The 23,928-nt window shown below is 39.5% G+C and overlaps 1 protein-coding gene across 2 annotated transcripts in view; it reads left to right on the forward strand.

The window, feature by feature from the left end:
- ppm1aa (protein phosphatase, Mg2+/Mn2+ dependent, 1Aa) overlaps positions 1-23,928 on the forward strand; it is a 31,771-nt gene that overhangs the window by 1,665 nt on the left and 6,178 nt on the right. The window contains exons 2-6 of one of the 2 annotated variants that reach the window (XM_080750078.1): positions 320-1,176; positions 1,281-1,398; positions 2,703-2,814; positions 3,788-3,845; positions 11,402-16,564. In XM_080750078.1, coding sequence (XP_080606204.1) covers positions 340-1,176; positions 1,281-1,398; positions 2,703-2,814; positions 3,788-3,845; positions 11,402-11,431 — 1,155 coding nt within the window. In that variant the 5' untranslated portion in view covers positions 320-339 and the 3' untranslated portion in view covers positions 11,432-16,564. Of the gene's footprint in view, positions 1-319; positions 1,177-1,280; positions 1,399-2,702; positions 2,815-3,787; positions 3,846-11,401; positions 16,565-23,928 lie in introns of those variants that run through there. The other variant, XM_080750077.1, reaches the window with a different exon arrangement.

A 23,928-nucleotide genomic window follows, 5' to 3' on the forward strand; every position in this document is an offset into this window, starting at 1 on the left:
CTGTGCAAGGCATAGGAAAATTGTAAAAAATAATACCCTTTTAAAAATATACAATGAAAAGTTATGCTGTATGTGTTATCCTCCAATCCCTACTTGCAGATATTTGCTACTTAAGCTTAGAGATTTAGTGGCCTCATTCTTCGGTGTCTCTGACATCAGAATTAACTTCCTTGTGTACATTTGCCTTTACATTCGCAGACAGTATGAGTCCTCAACACGGACATTCAGTGCGATGCGTCGTTTGTTGTTGTGTATATGTATACACACATATACACAATACACATTCATATACACACTTTTCTTTTAATGTGTTTTTCAGGTTTTGAGACGAGCAGCATAATGGGGGCGTTTTTGGACAAGCCAAAGATGGAAAAGCACAATACCCACGGTGACGGTAACAACCTGCACTATGGTCTAAGCAGTATGCAGGGCTGGAGGGTTGAGATGGAGGATGCACACACGGCTGTAATTGGTCTGCCCCATGGTCTCGACCCCTGGTCCTTCTTCGCTGTTTATGATGGTCATGCTGGGTCCCAGGTGGCCAAGTACTGCTGTGAGCACCTGCTCGAGCACATCACCAGCAACCCAGACTTCCAGAATGCTCTGAAAGAGGAACCCAACGTTGAAAGTGTGAAGACCGGGATCCGCACTGGCTTCCTGCAGATCGATGAACACATGCGGACCATTTCTGAGAAGAAACACGGTGTGGACCGCAGTGGCTCCACTGCAGTAGGAGTGATGATTTCGCCCAGCCATATCTACTTCATCAACTGTGGAGACTCCCGGGGCCTCCTCACCCGAGGTGGAAATGTGCACTTCTTCACACAGGATCACAAGCCCAGCAACCCACTGGAGAAAGAGAGGATCCAAAATGCTGGTGGTTCAGTCATGATCCAGCGAGTTAATGGGTCTCTAGCTGTGTCCCGGGCCCTGGGAGACTTCGACTACAAGTGTGTGCATGGAAAGGGCCCCACGGAGCAGCTGGTCTCTCCAGAGCCTGAGGTGAATGCATTAGAGAGATCCGAGGTGGAAGATGAGTTCATTGTGCTAGCTTGTGATGGCATCTGGGATGTCATGGCAAACGAGGAATTGTGCGAGTTTGTCAGGTCCAGGCTAGAGGTGACGGATGATCTTGAAAGAGTCTGCAATGAAATTGTTGACACCTGCTTGTACAAGGTATGCCATGCCCACATAACAGATCATGATATTACAAAGCGTTGATTGATTACAGTATAATTGATTTACATAATCTGTACATTCTTTCTTTCTGCTCTGAACAGGGAAGTCGGGACAATATGAGTGTGGTGCTGATCCGCTTCCCAGGGGCACCAAAGGTTTCTCCTGAGGCTGTGAAACGTGAGGCGGAGCTTGATAAATACCTGGAGAGCAGAGTAGAAGGTAGATGAAGAAGCTTTATATTGTTTTCTTATATTATTCCAAGGCTTATAGATGAATAAACTTAGACCTTATCTAATCAATATTTCTGTCAGTTAAAAAATAATGGTTACACCTGCAGTATACATTTGTCTGAAATGCAAATACACAGGGCTGTACTGGGTGCACGTCACGTGGTTGCATTGTCAAAACGGCATCATACCAGAACCTGTCCAAATACTCCTTAGGGTGAACTAACATGGGAGTGCTTGACTATGGGACAGACTGGGAAGACCCAGGGCAAACTTGGTGTCGTAAAACGGTTTTCATCATGAATTAAACAAGACAGGCTCTAATAACGGTGTGGCTTCCATGTGGATCAGTCTATGAACTGAAGTTAATCATCTATGACCTCAATACTATGACATCAGTTATTTCCATATCTGGGCAAAAAAAATCTCTGACCGAATACAATAGTTAGTGTATTGGACCATAGCTAAAGAACGGATCGTAGTGTTGCATTGTTTCTTTACCGCATGAAAGAAGACATGATTGATGGATTACAAACAGCGTGTACACACACATTGTGGTCACGCCCGTGACTTCCGTGGGTCCTTCAAAATAAGGTAGAAGCATGAAAATTGCTGTCGGTTTTGCATTTCTGAATTATAAAAACTACCTGGCAGAAAAAGTGTTAAAAATATAAAACACATGGAATAAATCACACAGAGGAAAGGTGTAGATATACGGGGAGAGACATGACAGGATCTGGGCTCTTAAAGGTCAATTTGTGCTTTGAGCGACAAATGTCAAACGACGCATCGCACTAAATGTCCCACAGCTTTCGGAGTGTTGAGGAGAACGAGGACTCATACTGTCTGCGACTTGCCGGCAGCGTCACCAAGCAAATGTAAACAAGGAAGTTAATATGGTCTTGTGCATCACCATGGTAACAGAGTTTACTTCTTTCCCAACCAATCATGGTATGCAACATTTTCTGCGACCTTTCCAGAGGTACGCAACATCATTTGCGAAGGTCCTCTGCAAAACATTTTTGTCACCTTTGTTGCACAATGCGCCATTCAACAATTGTCGCGTCAGGCCCTTGTGTCTCACGAGGAGCAAGCAGTTAGCTAACAGGCTGCACCATTTAACACCTCTGAGTGCAGATCTCCGCCAGGTCGGGTTCCCTATCCATGCCAATCCGTCCAGCAGTGCCCAAGATTAGCTGTTAACAGACTGACTCACAGAGGAGAAAACATAATCCCTGCCCCTAGCTGTTCCGGCCTGGCTGAGAATGATAGTAAATAATTTTTTTTCTCCAACAGAGATCCTAAAGAAGCAAGGTGACGAAGGGGTTCCAGATTTGGTCCATGTGATGCGGACATTGACCTCTGAGAGCATCCCAAACCTCCCTCCTGGAGGAGAGCTGGCAAGCAAGTAAGGGACCTTTTATGTTTGAGGCCTATCAAAATGCATGTTTAGTAAAAGAACTGTTATTAGGGATGGTCCGATCAGGTTTTTTGGAACCGAGCACCGATCACAAAAGTTTGATCACCCGATCCCGATCAATCACCGATCCGATCAAGTTATTATTTATATTTTCTAAATGTTAATGTTTTAACTTTAATTCATTCATTCACTCATGAATTCATTTATATATTTGCCTTATAGTTATTTACTAGCATTACTATGTATTTATTATCATAGCAGTAACTAATTATTCCTTCAGCACTGTGGAAATCAATACCCCAAAATTAGAGATGTTACCGATCAATCGGCAATGGATCGGATCGGGCCGATCAAAGCGTGATCGGCGATAATCGGTGGTTTAGATCAAAAGGTAAATTCACCGATCCGATCCGATCGGTGCATCCGATCAACCAGCCGTTCAGTATGCCCACTTGAGGCCATTTTGGGGTATTGATTTCCACAGTGCTGAAGGAATAATTAGTTACTGCTATGATAATAAATACATAGTAATGCTGGTAAATAACTATAAGGCAAATATATAAATTAATTCATGAGTGAATGAATGAATTAAAGTTAAAACATTAACATTTAGAAAATATAAATAATAACTTGATCGGATCAGTGATTGATCGGTATCGGGTGATCAAACTTTTGTGATCGGTGCTCGGTGATCGGTTCCAAAAAACCTGATCGGACCATCCCTACCCAAAATGGCCTCAAGTGGGCATACTGAACGGCTGGTTGATCGGATGCACCGATCGGATCGGTGAATTTACCTTTTGATCTAAACCACCGATTATCGCCGATCACGCTTTGATCGGCCTGATCCGATCCATTGCCAATTGATCGTTAACATCTCTAACTGTTATAGAATTGGTTGCGCCTTAATCTGAGCACTGATCATGGAAATGTAACCTGTGATAAATGTTTATTTCCTCAGACGAAGCGTTATTGAAGCAGTATACAACAAACTTAACCCCTACCGAAGTGATGACACAGTAAGTATACCAGCAAAATGTGACTCTCTGTAGGTTTCATTTGTTTGTGTATGCAAAAAACAATGTGCGTGTGTGTGTGTGTTAACATTATCCCATGCATGCCGATACTATATTTAACACGGTGGAGCAAGACGATAACGCTTTGGTCTAGTGGTGATCCGGGGTGTTAAGGTTTGAGTTTCCTGAATTGTGGTCAGATTAGGACTGGGTGTCATCAAATATGACATATTTTGTCAAATACCTCTTTGAATATTGTGAAGATAATATTGTTTTTATTTTTTCACAAATATTCCAAAATAGCAGATCTACAGTACAAGCTCACAACAAGCAAAATTTTAGATTGATAACAGGAATAACAATTGTTTATATATGTATATGATAAGTTTCTTTCTTTCTTACTTATTATTACTTTTTACAGTTATTCAGCAAGCAATTCTTTGATAACATTGTTAACTATAATATTCAATTGTAAAAGTAATGTATGAGTTTTTGTAGTGCAAAATTGGCAAACTTAACTGTGGGAATTAACAAAATGTAAACAAATAGACCATAAAGCTATTCTCCTGGTCCATTGAGATGATGTGCTTTCCAAGCTTACACCATCAGTCACTTATTGTTTGGTCCTTGACAATGAAAACTGGCATTAATTCCATTATTATTTCAATTTATGGTGTCACGAAATACAGTAAATTGATGGGATTATTCCGTCAAATTAAGTGGTTTATTAGACTATCTTTGTCACAAAGAAAACAGGAGAATCTATGAACTTTATCGGTTGACTTGCATGTGAACTATAGGAACCCGTGGAGACTGTGTTATGTATTTTGCATGACCTCTTAGTCAAGGTGACGTACAGCATTGACAAAGCGTAACTTAATCCTCCTTGAATTAAACACGTTTTTTCTAAAGTCAAAGCATTCAGTTTAAAGTTGATCACAATTGAAAGCTGTTTATCTTGTCTATGCACGTATAAGGATGCACTGACCAAGAGGTAATAATACAATTAATTGTCTTCATTGTTTGACTATGCAAGTCAAAGAACGCTATGAGAAACCGGTCTGGTGCTATAATTACAACTCAAGCCCTACCTCCTTTTACATCACCTGGGTTCCTAATCTGCCTAGAAATCCATATAATGAACCCATCCTTGTTTCCATGTCCCACACTTTCTATATTCAAACTCGGCTCTTGTTCTCTTAACGGTGGCGATTAATGAATAGTATTAAGGAGGGATGTTTGCATATTATTGTGCTAATGTAATGGAAATTATTTTATATTGTATAGTGTATATATGAAATTAAGGGTAAATAAGATAAAATCCCACTGCTTCGTGTGAACTGATCTTTTTTTTATTTTTTACGGAAAAAAATCTAAAGGTGTCTTAGTGTTTCAATGGAGGCACCCTCATAGATTGAACAATGGGCCTAAGTGAAGTTTTGGTGCCAGAAATGCCAGTTTGTCCTTGTCGGGGATCAGTTTGTTGATGGCAGAAAAGAACAATGTTGTAGTTGTACATATTTTTTGTTTTTGCATCCGTCTTCATCGTCCATATACAGAATATTGTCATCCCATTTCATTTCAACAAATTAATTACAATACAATCCTGTTCTGAAGAAGGGCCATTACTTCATTCTCATGTAACTTTCTGGAAAATTGACACTCATCTGTGATTTTACATAATTCTCTTTCTGTATTGATGACACTAAAGGCTTGGGCATCAGATGTTTTTGCCATTTGAAGAAAGATCTATTGAATGATACTGTATGTCACCAATTTTGAGAGCACTGTAAACTTGACTTAAGATTTGTGTACATATCAGACTGATCATTCAGCAATAGATCAATTCATGTAATACTTACACTCACTGAAAAGGTAGTCATGTGTGTGCATGATGATAGCCCATTTCAGACTCTGCCTTTAGTTGGTTTTGCTGGAACACACCTTATGCTTATTGCTATTTTATTGGCTTGGTTATTACTGAATCCATTAAAGGGTCATTTCATTGAGGTCCATCCAAATGCTATCATATATCATATGATTGCTTATTTAAACTTAACAATGGGTAATAAACAATTTGGATTTGACTGATGTCAGTCATCTAGCTTGAAAAGCTTGAAATGTGAAGAGGTACCATCCTTTACAATACAATACAATAGAAAAAAATAGTTTATTTGAATGTTGTCATTGCCATGCATTTGATGGCTAACTATTCAACAGGGGCCAGTTGCACCACCAGAGCGTAAGTTCTGCCCTAAGTTAGGGAGTAAAGTCCTTACTAGAGGCTTAGTAACTACTAGTTAGTTTGTAACTAAGTGAGTTACTAACAGGTGTTGCACCACGACTGCTTAAGGCATAACGTAACTAGTAATGCGTAGACTGTTCCTAAAGTAATGTATAGTCGCATAAAATGACGTCATAGCTCCCGAATCCAATGAAAACGAACTGTTTCTAGTAAGGAAACAAAGCTTGTATCGTCTTTTGTCAACAGAGACCTCCGTCTCTCCACTGGCATGTACACAAGTCACTGATATCCGTGCACAGGGCGAGCGCATCCCTGCGCAGCGCACTGCCCTGCAAACGGATTGTATCACAAATTATATTCCTCATACATTTTCCCCCGTTGTGAAGTAACGCAGGGCAGCGCATATTTGGAGACACAGGGGAAGAGAGCGCACCGTTCAATTCGCTGTTGTGCTGTATATGCAGTGGTTGAAAAGTACTCAAATTATCAATCCTGCAATATAGAAATACTCTATTAATAGCAGACACATCGTGAGCTTGTAGATCGGCTATTTTCAAATGGCCGAAATGTATAGGGCTTAATGTAGTCTATGTTTTAAACAGATGGGTCGTTTCATTGTTGAATTAATTAAATAGCCGAAATAATGCTGTCTGCCACGTTTTAGTAATGGTTGCTCTACTCCCATAGATAGGTTACTTAGTAAAGACTTAGTGCTGCCCAAGGGGTGGTGTAAATATTTAGTTGTTACTTAGAGATACGTAAGAACAAATTTGTGTGGTGCAACACCTGACATTTTAGTAATGCGTAAGTCTTGACTTAGAAGCCATTTAAGTTACAACTAGGCTACGTTATAACTTGGTAACTGCTGGTGCAACCCCGCCCAGATGCTTAATTTGAAAACCAGCAGATGTTGAACAGGTCTAAATTCAGTAGTTGTGATGACCCTTTAATTATGAGGTGTGTTGTGGTCCTGGGTTTGGACAATAGTAGTTAGTTAATAGAGATGCTTGACTATGTCTCGATAACTGATATAGAAAGAAGCTGACATCTTGCCTTTTGGAACAATGTAGAACGCATTCAGGGTGGTTAAAGACTAATTGCCTCTCCAGAAGCACTGTCTTTTTCCCAGAACACAAAATACACTAAAACATGGTGTACTTTTATTGACAACTAGTGGAAAGTTTATAGTAAAATGAAAGAGAAATTGAAGCAAAGTGAGTGCTGTTTAGATCAGTATCGATTTTTGGTGCTGTAACAAGTTGACTTTTTGTTGTTGTTTAGTCTCTCGCCAGGGCTAATTCTTTAGTCTTCAAATGTGATGTCCCTTTTGGGAATCAATTAACTTTTGCAAACTAAGAAAAATCATATTTGAAGTTGAACTGGGGATCCCCCACCCTGACAAATACTCAACACTGTAGGAATGAAAATAAGCATTACATTTTGTTTGACTCGGTTCCACAGATACAGTACGTATTGTTAAAATAGACTATCTTAGTATCTACAAGCTCACAATGTCTCGCATTGTGAGCATGTAGATCGGCTATTTTTATTTATTTTTTCTTGGATAATATTTAACAGTTTGGCCAATGTTTGATAATTTTTATAGTATTTATAGTATAGTTTGTAGATTCATTTTGACAAAGTAATGGTCTTTTGTTTGTTTTTTTATTCTAGCGGTATTAAAGGAGCTATAGTCAACTTTTTCTTGAAAAACGGATGTTAAAATAAAAATAATGTTTCGAAAATATTTTATAAAAAAAAATAAGCTTCATACAGTATATGTTTTTCAATTCAAAAATGACCACAAAAAGCGTAAAATAATGATAAAATAATCATTTTGGCCATTGTCGGACCGACACTTTGTTTACATTCTAGTCTGTTAGTCTGTCATTTTGGTACTTTTTCAGGACCCCCTTGGGGGTCATGACCCACAGTTTGAGAACCACTTATTTAAAGCAGGAAAATCTTTAAGGACATTTAAAGGAGTACTATTTATATTAGGACCATTCTTGGGTTAAGGAATCATGCTTTTCCTGAATTCATTCTCGCTTGGTCCAATAATAGCCTTAGCCTTTTGGTGTCCACTTGTTTCAGCAGGTGCATAGTGTATGAGGGTTAACATTCCCACTGAACACTACACCAGGTAATTTAACTAATTAAAATGCCTTCATAGAGAGGGAGCCAATTAGTGAAATCACCAGGTGTAGTGTTCTGTTGAAATGAAATCCTCCATACACTCTGTTGGCCTCCATGACATGGTTGGAGATCACCAATCAAATTTGGAAGAGTTGTACCACTCACGTGGCTACATATAGACACATGCTAACAGAGTGCAGCCCAATAATTTGTTAGGCCAGAGGGTCTGCTGCTTGCTCCTTGGTCCATTAACTTTGAAGTTGAACATGTAGTTGCATAAGCAAATCCATCCAATTGCTGGATCCAGCTACAGCTTCACACATCTCTAAACATGTTGGTATATCAATTAATTATTGGCTTTTATCAGATAGTATTGCATTCACTATTCACAACATGGAATATTCTTTGGCAGCTCTAACTACCACTAGGACTTGGAAGTTTTGGATTTGACTTTACTGGACATTGCTGGCTTCACTGAACCTTTTCTTAACTGTTTAAAAAGAAATCCTCCTAGTGAAATGTCAGTTACATTTACATTGAGGAATTTACTGGCTATTTTCCATCTATTTCTTTGCACATATGGTATATGCTACTAAATATTTCATTGCTTGAAGAGAATCACCTACGCTGTTTATTGCGACTGAAGGTCGCAGTATACCATGAGAAATGTCGCAGCTAGTCAGTCAGTCAGTTAGTCAGTCAGTCAGTCAGTACACATTTTTACAGTCTATGGTTCTATGGGTTTGTGTATGGTTCTATGTTTTTTTTTCTCTGACATCATGCTCTGATGTCACTGTGATGTCAGGGGAACCACTCTTAACAGAGTGGTTTGCCACTCTGACATCACACTCTGGCTTGATGTCCCTTTTATGCCCATATATTTTATGCCCATATATAGTCGACAATGTGATGTCAGAACATGCCCATATATGGGCATTCCCAGATCACACTTTTAATTAATTACGTCCTTGTCGTTTTATGCCCATATATGGAGATCCCTGTCCCGATGTCATCAATGGCTTTACTAATTAACATACCTTGTATGCCCATATATGGAGATCCCTGTCCCAATGTCATCAATATTATCTGGGAATGCCCATATTTAGTAATGCCCATATAGGGCGAGGTCGCATGTCGCCCTGAGGCGTCTTACTGGTGTTTATTTAATTTCATTGATGATTATTACCATAGTATAGTACTTATAAAAACAAAATTCACTCACTAAGCACCACACAGAGACCCTGGTTCAGTACCTGGCAGCGATACCTCTGGCTTGGCTGGGTGCTCCAGTGAACACAATTGGCATTTGGCAGTGTCTATGGGTGGGAAGCTGGCAGGAGATTGTGTCCTTGTCGCTGCACTCGTACCAGTTGGTCATGGTGCCTGTACAGCAGGGAGGGGATCTGGGAGATGGCGTGAAATTCCTTACTTTCAGGTGAAAAGAGGCGGCTGTCGACTCGGTGTGTACATGATAGTTGGCACCCTCAAGTCCAACAATGGAGGTTGCGGGAAAAGGGGACCACACATCACAGTTTTGGTGTCATTTCAGAGACAGTTGTTGTCTGCAAATGAAATGTTTAAATTTGTGATTGTTTCTCTTTAAAGCAGTGTTTCTCAATCTTAACCTTTCTTGGGCCAGTGCCTACCTATCCGATGTCCACATCCAATAAAAATGTAGGCGAACTGTCTGCTCTGAAAATCATTGTTTTATTGTGTGGCTTATATAATTTAGGAAACAGTCATTATTTGAACTGTAGAATTAGAATTGTATAGCCTATAATAGGCCTGGCATACCATTCTATTATTTTAGTGTAAAACAACTGCTACAATTATACATTTTGCAGGTAGCAAACAAAAAGCATCCTTATAAATGGTTCCATTGTAAAACCCAGAAGAGTATTATGGACTGTGCTCAAGTGAGCTGCCGTTTGCTAATCGCCACAAAGGATCCTATTCAGTGCACCTTATATTGTAGTCACGTAACATCAATAATTTTTACTATACCATTTTTTTGATAAATTGCAAGTTAAAATTACCCCCAAGGTTATTATGCAATTTCATACAAAGACCTGCTGAATCCACTGCATTTGTCAACAAACTATTGAAAATAGTGGGGTTTTTTTTTTTGCCCAGCACTGCTAGGACATTGTCAGACATGGATAATGGATAGTATTGATGAGAAACCTTTTAGCTGCTGAATAAGGAACTGAAAAATAAATCTTTACATAATGTTGGCTGCACTGAAATTAGTGACATACCAAATCCTGCAACTCCAATGGTGCAGCCGAGAAGATCTAACAAGGAATGATGCGTCTAACGAAGGTTCGAGAAAGAGCTTTAGTTCCAATCTAATGATCTCCATGATGGTGTTTGAAAATACTTTAATCTTTAATGCAGTTTTCAGTGACACCGTACGACGCACGTCAGGCCTAGTAGCCGCCCCAGCCATACTTCCACCTGTACAAACTTAAGATAATGCAATTATGACGGTTCAAGGTTTCTTTATTGTTACATCTTATGTATGAGCACATGAGAGACATGTTTTCCTCAGACGTAGCAGCATTCATTGTAATGATAATAATGATCATATACACTGTATACAACAACAAAGAAATAATGAGAGAAAAAAACAATAGCAGCAGTATTGAGACAGTTTGCTCATTGGTCCTAGCCTTCAAATATGCAAGAGGGACTCAATACCTTATTGCTTGCTTTTATTGCTACCCAGCGTTGTCTGAATGCTCCCTAGGGGCGGTACCGCCTCATTGAGAAACACTACTTTAAAGGGTCTTCACTTTTGAGAGATACTGTTTACTGATCAGTTTACTTTTGGACACTTGTACACTGGAACAAACTTGACACTGCATTCATATACTGTAGATGCATAGTTCTTAGGTAGGTACAGTACATCTGGCAAAAATAATGGCGCTTTACTCAACTCTTCAGTTCCGATATTATGGATGGCAAATTGATGATGCTTTACTCAACTCTTCAGTTGAGATATAATGGATGGCATCAGATTTGGTCAGAATGTTTTGATTCTCAAACATCTCTGTTTTGTACGTTTGAAATGCTATTTCAATTTTATGTAGTACATGCTGTTATCCATGTTTTGACTCAGAACACTTGGATTTAGACCCATAGTCTGAAGGGATTTTCCTTCCTCTCTTTTGTCAAGGACTCGGCGTCCACAGATGACATGTGGTAACACAACCCCCCCAACCACTAACACAGCATAGAGTTTACAAACCGCCACCCTCTCAAGACCCCACAGCAGCTCCGCTCAGCAGTCAGTCTCTCCGCCACTCTGAGCGTTTGGTTTCTAAGAAGGGAATGTGATGCGAGGAAGAAGAGGAGTTGCGTGCACACACCTGGAATAGTGCGGCATCGGTGGAGTTAAGGATCCTCAACCATTTTGTCTCCCCTTTTTATGTTCATCCAACATAATACTTAATATTCTCCCTTATAGTAATCCATAACGAGTGAGTTCACCGGGTTTTCAGTTTGTTAGTTTTTAATCAGCTTAAAGATGATTTTTTCCCCCTTCTGTTTTGTTTGTTGCTGTAATTAATTTGATTCACATTTCCTTGTGTGTTTGTATATTTCTGTTTTTTTTTTCTTTTTTGTGAAGTGCAATTGTCCTGTACAAACAGCCTGTATTTAATGCAGCTTGATTTTAAGTTAAAAAAAGAAAAATTAAAAAAAAGAAAAGAACCTTTTATGCACTATCTGCCCCCAAACCACCACCTCCACCACCCTGCTCTTCTGGAGTTCTAACAAATGTCTATTCAGTGAATATTACTGTTGTCCTCCAGGCGCTACATTTTTCCTCTCTATACTGCTTTTTTGTTTTTTAGTTGGTCTTTGCTCCTTAAGAAACGGGTAAATTGTATAGGTTGACAGCACAGTAAGCTCAATATATCAAACCATTCAAATCCTAATTATTTTAATAATTTCTTTTCTGTTTTTCTTTTTTGTATTTTATTTTTGTAAGTGATCTTTTCTTTTACATGCTCAAGTAATAACAGCAAAATGTTTTTTTCTGTCATTTTGGAAGAGTGAAATGAAAAAGAAAAAAAAGAAAAAAATCAATTTCATCTTAAGGCAGATGAAAAAGGAGTTCCCAGAGAGTTTGAGGTTTGAAGGTGATGCTCATCTAAAAACCTGTTCACGCTTGCCATGTTTGTCTGTGCAAATAGACATGTAATTGCAAGTGTGCTTCTGTGTGTGTCTGTGCGAGAGTGTGGGTGTGTGTGTCCGTGCAAGAGGTGTGCATTTCTGTAGAGGTAGATCTGTATGTGCAACCATAAATTAAACTTTGCTAAATGCCTATGGTAGTTCAGATAGCAAACCAACCCAGGCTGGAGATCAAGGGAATTGCTCCCCCATTGCTTAACCATTGTCCACCCAGCCATCTTTTCTATATCAACACAAGAGGCTCTCTTTACTCCTTAATCCAAAAATGTTGGATAACAGTTTACATGTGTAAAGCCTAATTTATATTTTGGCGCGTGGTGTTGCTCGGCGAATATAAGATACGAATTAGGTGTTACGCAACAACATATAAATTAGTCTTAATGCTATTTGAACAACTTAAAGGTATATATATATATAAATATATATATATTGTAATGTCAGAAGATAACAAGTAGTTCAATTTACCCATATGTTTTATAGCTAGTCAGCATCTCGACTAGTTTATCCACACAACCTTTGATATAATTTCCTGAAGATACATTATTATCAATGCCCACCATGGGTGCCATATGATTTGAATGCTATTAGCTTTATGACCTCCTATGCCAAGTTTTTTTGTTTTTGTTTTTTTTCTTCACAATATTCAGATTTTGTATTTGGTACAGATATAATTTTTAGGTCATAGCCGCTAACATTACCTGCTAATTTACTTCATTTGAACGGTTAAAGCACTGACTATTTTGGAGGAATGCGCCTGCTCCCTGTCTGGTTAGCTAAGTTGAGAGATGTCTCTCAACTTAAAGGTGTTTCTTCTTTTTAAATGGTCTTTATTTGTTGACTCAAAACAAGATCAAATCCACTAGATGTATCAAGGTTTCCTGGTTGTATAGCACCTTTTTACTCCCTTCATGTTGTGGCGCGCTCTGCTTAGAAACCTCCCCACCACACCAGAAGTCAGAGCACAAAACGGTTTGCTGCTATAGTGAATGATCTGAGTTGACTTGCAGTTAATTTTTCCCTTCTTTTAAAAGATGAATAGTCACTGACTAAATCTGTATTTAACACACAGTAGATACAGTATATTTCTTGAAGAGACATTTTTATTTCAGATTTATTTTCTTCCATTGTTTAAAATTGCATTGTTTGAAATTTATGTATGTGTATATTTTTGACTTAAACTATCAAGGAATAAATGATGTCGCCTGAGTTAGTTTTTGCAGTGGACAAGATAATGTTCTGTTTTGTCTTTGGATGTTAATTAAGAGTTGAAAATTCTAGGTATAGAAAACTTTCCCTTTTTGCTTCTTAATCTCCCTCTGAACTCTGCTCAGTTTTATTTATGTAACACAAAGTAGTGGACTAAATATATAATTCCTTTATACAATTGACAATCCTAACTTTTACTATAATTGGCCCAATGAAATGTAATGATTGTCTTTTTTATTCTTTTGTTTATTTTGCAGTACACATAACTTCTGTTGAGATTGATTTATATCCTGAATGAACCGATTCTGTTTTATGGCACAGTGGGCCAAATACCACTAGACCCTCTTATTTCTATGAATGACCTTTTATTACAGTATATAACCTGCAAAGGTTTAAGAATATGTCTGGCCCTGAGGGTGGGATTTTATTTGATTTTGAACTTTCCATGCAGATGGTTTGTTGCTTTGAAAAGCTTCAAATAGTCACACTACTGTAAATATATGTAACAGCATGGTCATAATTTATTGGCTCATTAGACCAACGGACGTGTTGTGGAAGTGGTTATCCACTTGAAATCGTTAACGGTTCCTCTTGTAATTCAAAATGAGGAAACAAAATACGTGATTCCTTATTTTTTCTCTCCATCAATCCTTGGTCTCCCTGCTTATCTCTTACCCATTAAGTCAAGAGGAACCGCAATTACAAAGCAGTGTGTACTAATAATTTAACTGCTGTAGACGATATCTATTTTTAATCCCAGTCTTTTTGGAGTGATGGAATATAGGCCACATTACTGTGGGTATGTTATTTTTTGAATATGCCTATCTATTTACATGAAGTAAACAATGAAAAGCTCTCAACTATTCTCAGCAAATGATTCAGTCTTTTCAATAACCTCAGATTGGAAAGAAAGCTATCGGTATATTTCAAAATTGCTCTTTTTATTTTTATTTTAGATAAGTAAAACATTTCTATGCCATCTGTAAAGCTGTACCTTTTTGCGCTGGATTGCTTGTGTTTGGTAAGTCAGGTCACTTATTGTCACTGTTGTCTACCAGTTTGCAGCACCTATTATTGTTAACTTGCTAGGTGTGAATAACATTTAAGCAGAACATGGCATGCAATTCTTTCTGCAAACTAAACGAAGAACACGCATACACTTAGCAACTTGGGGGCCATCTCCTGTTTTTAGATCTATGTCAGGGGTCTTTGCTAAAGCTGCACTTCCCCTTAGTAATCCTGCAATTCAGGATATGGCCCTGAAATGATGCTGGTTTATATTGTGTTGTGCTTTTATACAGATTTGATTAATCAAAATAACTTCTGCTACACAACTTTTATTTCTGAAAATGAAAAAGGTGAATATTGTTTTTGTATGGGATGTTATTTGCAGTGGTTTGACCCGTATAGGAGTTTTTCTTTTATAATATATAATTTAATAATCACATGCACCCCACCCGTTTAAAAAGCAGACAAAAAAAAACTGAACTCCAAACATCTCGCCGTCCGTATTTATTAAAGTTTCATAAAACTACCATACCTCATAACATACATAGGACGCCCTTTCCCCTCCCTCCAGAACTGACACAATCGAGCGGGTCATAAAGCCTTTAGAACTTGTGTTCTTTAAGATTGATCCATTTGGGCAGAATAATTCTACATTTTGTTGACGTACAGTACTGGATTAAAGTGTGCTGATATGAAATTGTGATTTAAATGACCACTGCGAATTATAGCCTATTTTGTCAACTTGACCTTGTCTTATAAGATAGTACCCCTCTAAAAGAATGCTCCCAAACACCCTTGCTCATGTAATTTCACCAACTGATCTACTTTTGTGATTCATTTAGTACAAAGATCTAGAATTGTATCAAGGTTCAGGGTTCTAGAAATGTGAGATATTTAGGTGTGATTCAATGACAATGGTCATATGCACTGATCGTCTGTATAATCAGTTTATTTTTTATTTTTCACAAAAGTATGTTATTGTAGGGGGGAAACTATTATAAAGCTATTTACAGGGTTACCTTTGCTTGCCTGGAACTAGGTTTCTGTATATTGATGTACAGAGGTGTACCTGGCTGAAGTTAAAGAGATTTTAACACTTGCGCCCTATTGTACATATTAATGTACCTCAGTTGTGGCGTTTTACTGTGTGACCCTTAGCAGTGGTGGGTTACGCGTCTCCTTCCAGGGAGACCTGAGCCTCACGTTGCTGACTTTTTCAGCTCATTAATAAGCTCACCGATTTGCCTTACCTAATCTAATGTTACCCCCTAAAGTACTTAAATGGACCACTATGAGGAGTAATTCTACTAGACATTACTTTCTTATAGATAAAAAACTGGCTTCCATGTAGGGTTCTTAAAGTATCGACATAGTGACATGTTGTGCTGGTAGTCACATGGTACAAATGTTCACCCATTGCTGGTATGTATACCCCCCTCCCCATGTTACCTTGTTAAAATATTACTCATATTATTATTTTTTTCACTCCAGCAGATGATGTCATAATTTAACAAAATGCAAGTGTTTAACAATATTGGTAACCTTGTAAGCATTCAAAAATGTGCGCGCATACATTCATGTCTGCTACATATGAATACATTCAAGAATAGCTTTAGAGTGCTGTAGATAAGTATTGTCAATGTTGATTCAAATGCTTCTCAGAGGCCTCTGTGAGTGACTTTACAAAGTTCAATAACTGTATATTTTGTATTATGTTCTAGTTCCAAAGGAATGACAGAAAAAAAAATGTTTAAAAAAGCTTTGTTCCCTGAACTAAATTGTACTATTTGTGTTGTCGATTGAACAAATTGCATTCCTCGCTTGTGAATTGATGCGTTTCTCTCCTTCCTCCCAGAATATCCGCCCCTCCTTTCTTTCATTTTTTAGCCTTTGAAGTTTGAATAAAATTTCTAGTTTGCAGAATGTATCACTAAATAAATGGGTTGTTACCTTGTACCTCTCATTTCATCTCTTTTGATCTACACGGAATAATGTGAAAGGACATTTTTGATTTGGAAGTGTGTGGCGGGGCGGGGGGGGGGGGGGGGGGGGGCCTAAATGCTGCTTAACTGGGAACTTATTTGACCATAAATGGTGTCAGGGCCTTGCAGAAAATAAGAGATCATTTCAGGCATGACGATGCTTTGGTAATGCCAGCTAATATGAATGATATTTTTGCATCATATTCCAGATTCTGTACTAGCTATGTTATAATAACTAATCAAAAGTTTATTGACATATTGGAGGGTATGTGCATGCATAAAGTGAATGGCAAAGTGAGTTTAATGTCTAATGTAATCAGATAGGACTTTAGTGTTTGGATGTATGGGCTGTCAAGGCCAGAAAGTAGTTTTTTTGCCACTCGGTAGGCGTTCCCACATAACCTCCGGGTATGATCTGATGTCACGCGCATACCCTCTATTCAGTGCTCTTAATGTAAGTAATGTCGTTATCACACAGATCTAGTGATGACTTGTTTTGTGAGAAGCAAGCACAATGTTATTCTTGTTTACGATAACTAGGCCGGTGACCAACGGATTGATGCAAGTTAGGAATGCATGCCCTACCCGTTTGCCATTTATCGTTTGCCTAACCGTTGTAGGCTACTACTCGTACTCATCAGAGTACCCACTGCCTTTGCCATAGAACTTGGAGGCTAGTCGATTATGTCATTACTATGATGTCATTGATGACATCGGGGATCTCCTTAATGGGTATAAAATGGACGTAGACAGACAGACGTGGCTATGTATGAGCATAAAAGATACAGACATTTGGACGGTTACGGGAATTCGATTTATAGATGATAGAATCAACCATAGCCATAGCCATGAGTCCTCTCATTGACTTAATCTTATGGTGACGTCTGTGTCCATGACACTTCCATTTTAGCCCCCCCCCCCCCTCATGTTTACGGAAAGCGCCACAACTTGGGTATCGTACCCCCATATTCCATGAAGGGCTGCCCCCTCTCCCATTCTAGGCAAGTCACTTTCCTCCTCGTCTTTTGGTGTTGTGGTTACCAGACTTCTCAACAGTCTTCTGTTTCATGCAAGCAAAAATCGCAGCTGATTCCTACTGTATGGTGTGCTGATGAACATAATGAACGCTTGACTTCATTCTTGTACCCCTTGTCCTTAAGTCTGGTACAAAGTTCATGAATTAAACTATTATTACAACCAATCTATGGTTGCACAGACATTTGGGTCGCGTCATTGCACAAGATTGAGAATCATTGTGGTTAATTGGTGTAACTTTGCCCTGCCCCTTTCTTGATTGGTCTGTTTGGTAGTGTTTTATAGTTTATAACTTCGGGACCACTTGTCATACAGATTTGTTGGTTACCTCACTGGACTCTGTAGAGTGTCCTGGTTACCTCACTGGACTCTGTAGAGTGTCCTTGTCCTTCACTGATCTTGCCCTAGCAGCCGCCTACTACACCCTTTACATTTATCACACTAAATGTGTATAATTGTAGATCATTTGACTTTTTGCACTGATAAAAGTATATGAACAATAGATCAAACCAGGTGGCCTCTCTACCCATTAAAGGACAACTCCAGACTAAATAACATCTAGGCATCATTTTCCTACTTATATTGATCCCAAATGATCGCTTTTATGCCATTTTTGGCCAACACTCTACTAAACTAATGTTATTCTGTTGGGTGTTTTGCCAAGTCCCAGAAATGATGCACTGTGATTGGCCAGTACAGTCACTTTGATTGGCACTTTGATTTGATTGCCGAATGCTTTATGAGCCTGTGGTGGCTCTTGTGGGACAACCAAGGTTCATGGATGTGTTTGTAAAGACAACTACTAACCCATTCATGAAAAAAAATAAAAATAAATGTTAAAGTGATCAGCTTATGGGCTCCAATCTATTCTATGAGGGCTGCTGGGAAAACGGGACAACAGGGGCATTTCTGCCTAATAGACCCTAATAGGTCATTTGGGATCAATATAAGAAGGAAAATGAGCCTAGATGTTATTTATCGTGGAGTTGTCCTTTAATGGGTATTTTGCTCCGGTCCAGGTCTATGTCGGAAGTGTCCCTGAGAAAGATGGAGTGCAGTAATATTTTCCCCCCTACAACATAATCATCAGGCTTTATGATTATACTTGAAGATTTGTTTCAAAAAAGTGTACAGAAAGTGTTAAAATTGTGTTTTATGGTGACCCAACTGAAGTTAGCCACACCCACAGTGTTGTGTGGTAAAAAGGGGAGGGGCTGATATTATGATGTCATTATTTCAGTTGTACCTTTTGACTCGGAGGCTTTCAACTTTCAGGAAGTAACCAAATATACACACACTGACAGGCGAATTGCATTTCATACTGCCACAGAACACCTGTGTTCTGGAAGCCAGGCCCCGCCCACCATGGCATGCGCTGTTGGTGGTACACTACAGCAGCACTGATGGAACAGATGGAACAGATCCATCACATTTGGAACAGTTTCTGGAACCGGTTTATCACACTGTCAGAGCTGGTATGTGGACTTCATGGCTGCTATTTGTACTCTCCCTGAGTCACAGACCCGTAAGGGTCCATTTGGAACCCCCTATAAGCATTGGGCGTGGTTTTCAGGTGCCACAAAAATCTCGGCCATTCATTTTTCCCATAGAGATTTAGAAAAATATTGAAATAGATTATTTTAAGCCTAGAATCAAGCCATCCAGGATCCTGGTGAATCATGACCATAAAACTTTGCATTTCTTTAGTGGCACCAGAAAACCAGAAAAGTAACTTGTAGCCTACATTTACTTAAGTACAGTACTTAAGTACAATTTTGAGTATTTGTACTTTACTTGAGTATTTCCCATTTTTAATTATTTTACTTCTACTCCTCCACTGGCTGTGGTGCTCTCTACAGGGGAGCGCTCAGGAAATCAGTCTATAGTAGATGTCTTCAACGGGGGTCTGGGACCCCTAGGGTGGCCTCGGAGATACTGCAGGGGAGGGACTTTATTGTCTCCACCAGCCGAAGGCTGAGGGAGAGTATGTTTTCCCGTCCGTCCGTCCGTCCGTGCGTGCATGCGTCCGTGCGTCCTCGCAGTTTGTGAGCAGCTAATCTCAGTCACCGTTGGCCCGATCGCTGCCAAACTGAGCACACACACTCCCTGGATGCCAATCTAGAACCTCTGCCCCACATTTTTCAAATCAGCCTCATGGTGGCGCTATAACAGGCCGATTTGTGTGGCCTGGTTGTTACCAGCTAATCTCCGGCGCCGTTGGCCCGATCGCTGCCAAACTGAGCACACACACTCCCTGGATGCTAATTCAGAACCTCTGCCCCACATTTTTTAAATCAGCCTCATGGTGGCGCTATAACAGGCTGATTTGTGTGGCCTGGTGGAGACCTGTGCTCGGAAGAGCACTGCTTCTAGTTATTTTTGTTTTTGCACGAACCACTTGACCATTTTCATCATACAGTGCTGTTACACTAAAAATAGCCGATCTCCAAGCTCATGGCATTGCTGTAGATCACCAAATTCTGCCATTTTTGAACATTTAAATCAGCACTTTTTACTGTGCAAAGTGTGCATTCACACTCGGGCTTCTGTGCATTCATACTCAGGCATGACTTCATGCCATCCGCTGTGTGTGACAATCAACCAGCTCTTCCATGGCTGCATGACTTGTCAGTCTACAGCATGGTGTCATTGACCTGTCTGAATATCACAGTGGTCTTTGTCTTCTCTCTCTGTCTGTCTCTCTGTGGTGAATGCAGTGCAGCAGAGAGAGCAGCAAGAACTGGGGTCCCGGAAGGGGTCCTAAGCTAAATGAGTTAATTTTGCTACTGTAGTTATAGTTAAAATCAGTACTTTAACGCTAATACATAAGATATTTGAAAATAGTCAATATAAGCTCACAAGATGTGAAGCTTGTAGGTCTATTTTTAAAAAGTCTTGAAATAAATGAAAAAGAAAAAAATGATCCTATCCTACATTAAAATTGGCTAACGGGAGGAAAGGCTGGCGGACAACGTCATCACGCGCATGTCACTATGACTCAGAAATACCATACCAGTAAGACTCCCTAATCGGGAGATAAGCGACCAATGGTCGCTTATCTCCTGTCACACTGCTGACATCAGTATGACATCACACCGTACACAAATGACCCTTATACCAGGAAAGAAGCATTTCTTCGACTCAGACCTTATCGCCAGGGTTGGCTTATAGCAGCTGTCGGTAGGACCATATATGGATTCTGTTAGTTAGTGTGGATCTCCTAACAGGGCATCATCTGGGATACAATCCCTTTTATGCCCATATATGGAGATCCCTAACAGAATCCCTTTCATGTCCATATATGGAGATCCCTAACTGCTAGGGTAAAAAAACATGGTTGCTATGGTAAACAGTTGGTTGCTAGGGTAAACAGTTGGTTGCTAGGGTAAAACCATGGTTGCTAAGGTGGTTGCTAACGTACACTAACAAACCAGCAACAACAGACTGTTGCCACAGCAACGTACACAAAAGTTTGTGTACACATGTGGTGTGATGTCATACTGATGCGGAGATATGAGCAGGGCAAAGGTGTGACGTGTGACGGACGGACGGCCGGTGGAGGTTTTCATAGTAAACTGCTCCCTGACGGTCGCAATAAAGAATTCTCAATGCAGTTATGTCCAAATATGGAGTCTGTTGGCTAACTTCAATTTGTCATCATCATGGCATCAGGCACAAACAAATGAGTCAGTTCCATATATGGGCACAAAAGGGGGAATGCCCATATATGGTAATATACTGATGACATCAGGGATCTCCATATATGGGCATGAAATGGACTAGGACTGACAGATACAGAGATCTCCATAATGGGCATATCGGTCGGATCGGCAGTGTGACGCACCCCAAACTTATAGTTTCACAAATCTTGAATGGGACAAAAAATATTTTCATATGGGGGCCTGTGGCCAAATAGAAACAAAATGAACAATTCTGACATGAAAGAGTTTGAGAACTAGAGCTCAGAGGATGGCCAGGGTAGTCCATAGCTACTGGGATTAGGAGCCATGGGAGGGATTACTGTAAATGTCAACATAATGTCATGAGCTGTGTTAGAAGGTCAAACGTTCAAACGGTGCTCAGTGGCGACCAGTTAATAAATCAGGTATAATTTAGATTGTTGTGGTTCTCTTGATGACATAGACTGACACTTGCATAGTAAAAAATATGTTCATTAATTAATGTGTTTTAATTAATTTACACTTTCATTGTTGAATTGGACATTACTGTGTAGAGTTTTGAGGGTGCAAAGTCATTATTTAATAGGTCTTTTTTATAAGACTTAATTGTGCTCATGTTTCATGTTAGGGAATTTCAGATTTCTTTTAATTTTATTATTATTATTATTTTTATTTTTTTAAATTTGAAATATTCAGTGAAGGGTGACAGGAGCGGAGTTGATTGTTGCTCAGGCCCTTGCTAACCACATGCTTAAGTGGTTAGTGGTGCATTAACGCCCCAATTCCAATTTCTTTACTACGAATCTGTGATCACTTTTAAATGCAGGCTATTCTCACACTATTTTACTTCAATACACAACCCTTTGTATGTAAACTTAGATGTGGAGTTAAATTCAATACACAACCCTTTGTATGTAAACTTAGATGTGGAGTTAAATTCGATTCAGCCTCAGACTCTCTTTAGATTCCTACTAAAGTTGGCGCAGATGAATGGAATAACTGTACCATATCCTGTTCACTGAACAAGGACCATTGAAGCAGTCAGTTAACAAGTCAGCTAGCCAGAGGGGGGCACTGTTATTAGCTCTGCCAATTAGGGTTTGTTACAAATACCAACAATAACTGTTCTCATATTGAAACAAATAAGGTTACACAGTTACACAGCTTTTATGAGATTGTATCTGTGTTATTTTGTTGTGGTTATTCAGATATGGAACTTTGGACTGAGAACCTTTCAAATTCAAATGTTTGTATAATGGTCATGGAAGTTCTGTACACTCACACACACTGTTTGCTATTTGTTAATTGTGTACCCTATCCTACTTAGCGTAGGAGCCTTTTTATGGCATTACCGTACATCTTTGTCTGTTAATACACCGATAAATTATGACACTCAAAACTATTGCTAAAAACACGCTTTCAAAGGAAATTCCAATGTCCGAACTACAGCTAAGCATCTACGGCCATCTGTAAAGTAGTATCCTACCCTGCATCAGGATCGAAATTTGTCAATGGAAGAGTAGGGAGACCGGTCAAAATAACCTTTAATTCATTAAAATAAGTAGCTTTATTGTATATACCAGGGGTCTTCAACAAGGGGTACAGGACCCCTAGGGGGTCCTCAGAGTTACTACAGGGGGTTGTCCAAATCTTCCAATCCTTTTCATATTAACAACTTGAACCCTAGTGTCCATATTCTGAGAACTGTAGCCAAAAACAGCCGATCTACAAGCTCACGACGCTATCTGAAAACACAAATTGTCATGAATCCAAAATACACTGATGATTGTGCTGTCAAACAATGAAACTATATGGAATCTATGAAAAGGTTATGGGGGGGGTCCCTACTTAATTTCTCTCTCAACTAAGGGGTCGTTGGCCTGAAAACATTGAAGACCCCCGGTGTATACATTTGTAATTTAACTGTAAGTGTACGTAGTCATTAGGTCTGAGGCCACCTGTGCCCGCTAATGAATCACATTGGCCTTATATTCCGGCACATCAAAACACGGCCACGTCAGCCGCGGCCATCATCAAATGGAGCTGGACCGTCATCTGCCTGCCATTGTTCAGCGCATGTCATGCTCTGTTTCTCATGGTGGAAACCCATTTGAGCTTGACTAATGCAGCAGTGCAGACACAGCAGTAAAGAGAGGTGGGGGTGGCAGGGCTCACTGCTTACTCTGTGGATGGTTTCTATACTGAGGTCACTGAGCTCTGGATTTACTAATTTGCTTTAGAGCACACCGGGGACCCTTTTCCTTTTCATGATTGCCCCACAAATGGAGAAATATTGTACAGAAAAAGCGAGGCGAACTTGTAATATTTCTCCTGGACTGTTAAGTGTTTCATGGCTTATTGATACGCTGTGGTGTATCAATAACCAGGGTCAAACCCGACAGAATTTGCCCTCGATTAAAATCTCACTTAGGAAACGACATTCAACAAGCCCATGGCACCGTTTCCTTTGTTCTGCTGTGCAGTTATCGTTTCTTTCATAGCATCTTTCCATAACCTCCCCCCACCCTGCTCGCTTTCTCTCCCTCCCTCTCTCTCTCTCCCTCTCTCTCTCCATTTTCTCTTTTTCGTGAGTGTAC

The sequence above is a fragment of the Nannobrachium achirus genome (genome assembly GCF_963921795.1).
Source record: "Nannobrachium achirus genome assembly, chromosome: 20".
NCBI lineage: Eukaryota > Metazoa > Chordata > Actinopteri > Myctophiformes > Myctophidae > Nannobrachium > Nannobrachium achirus.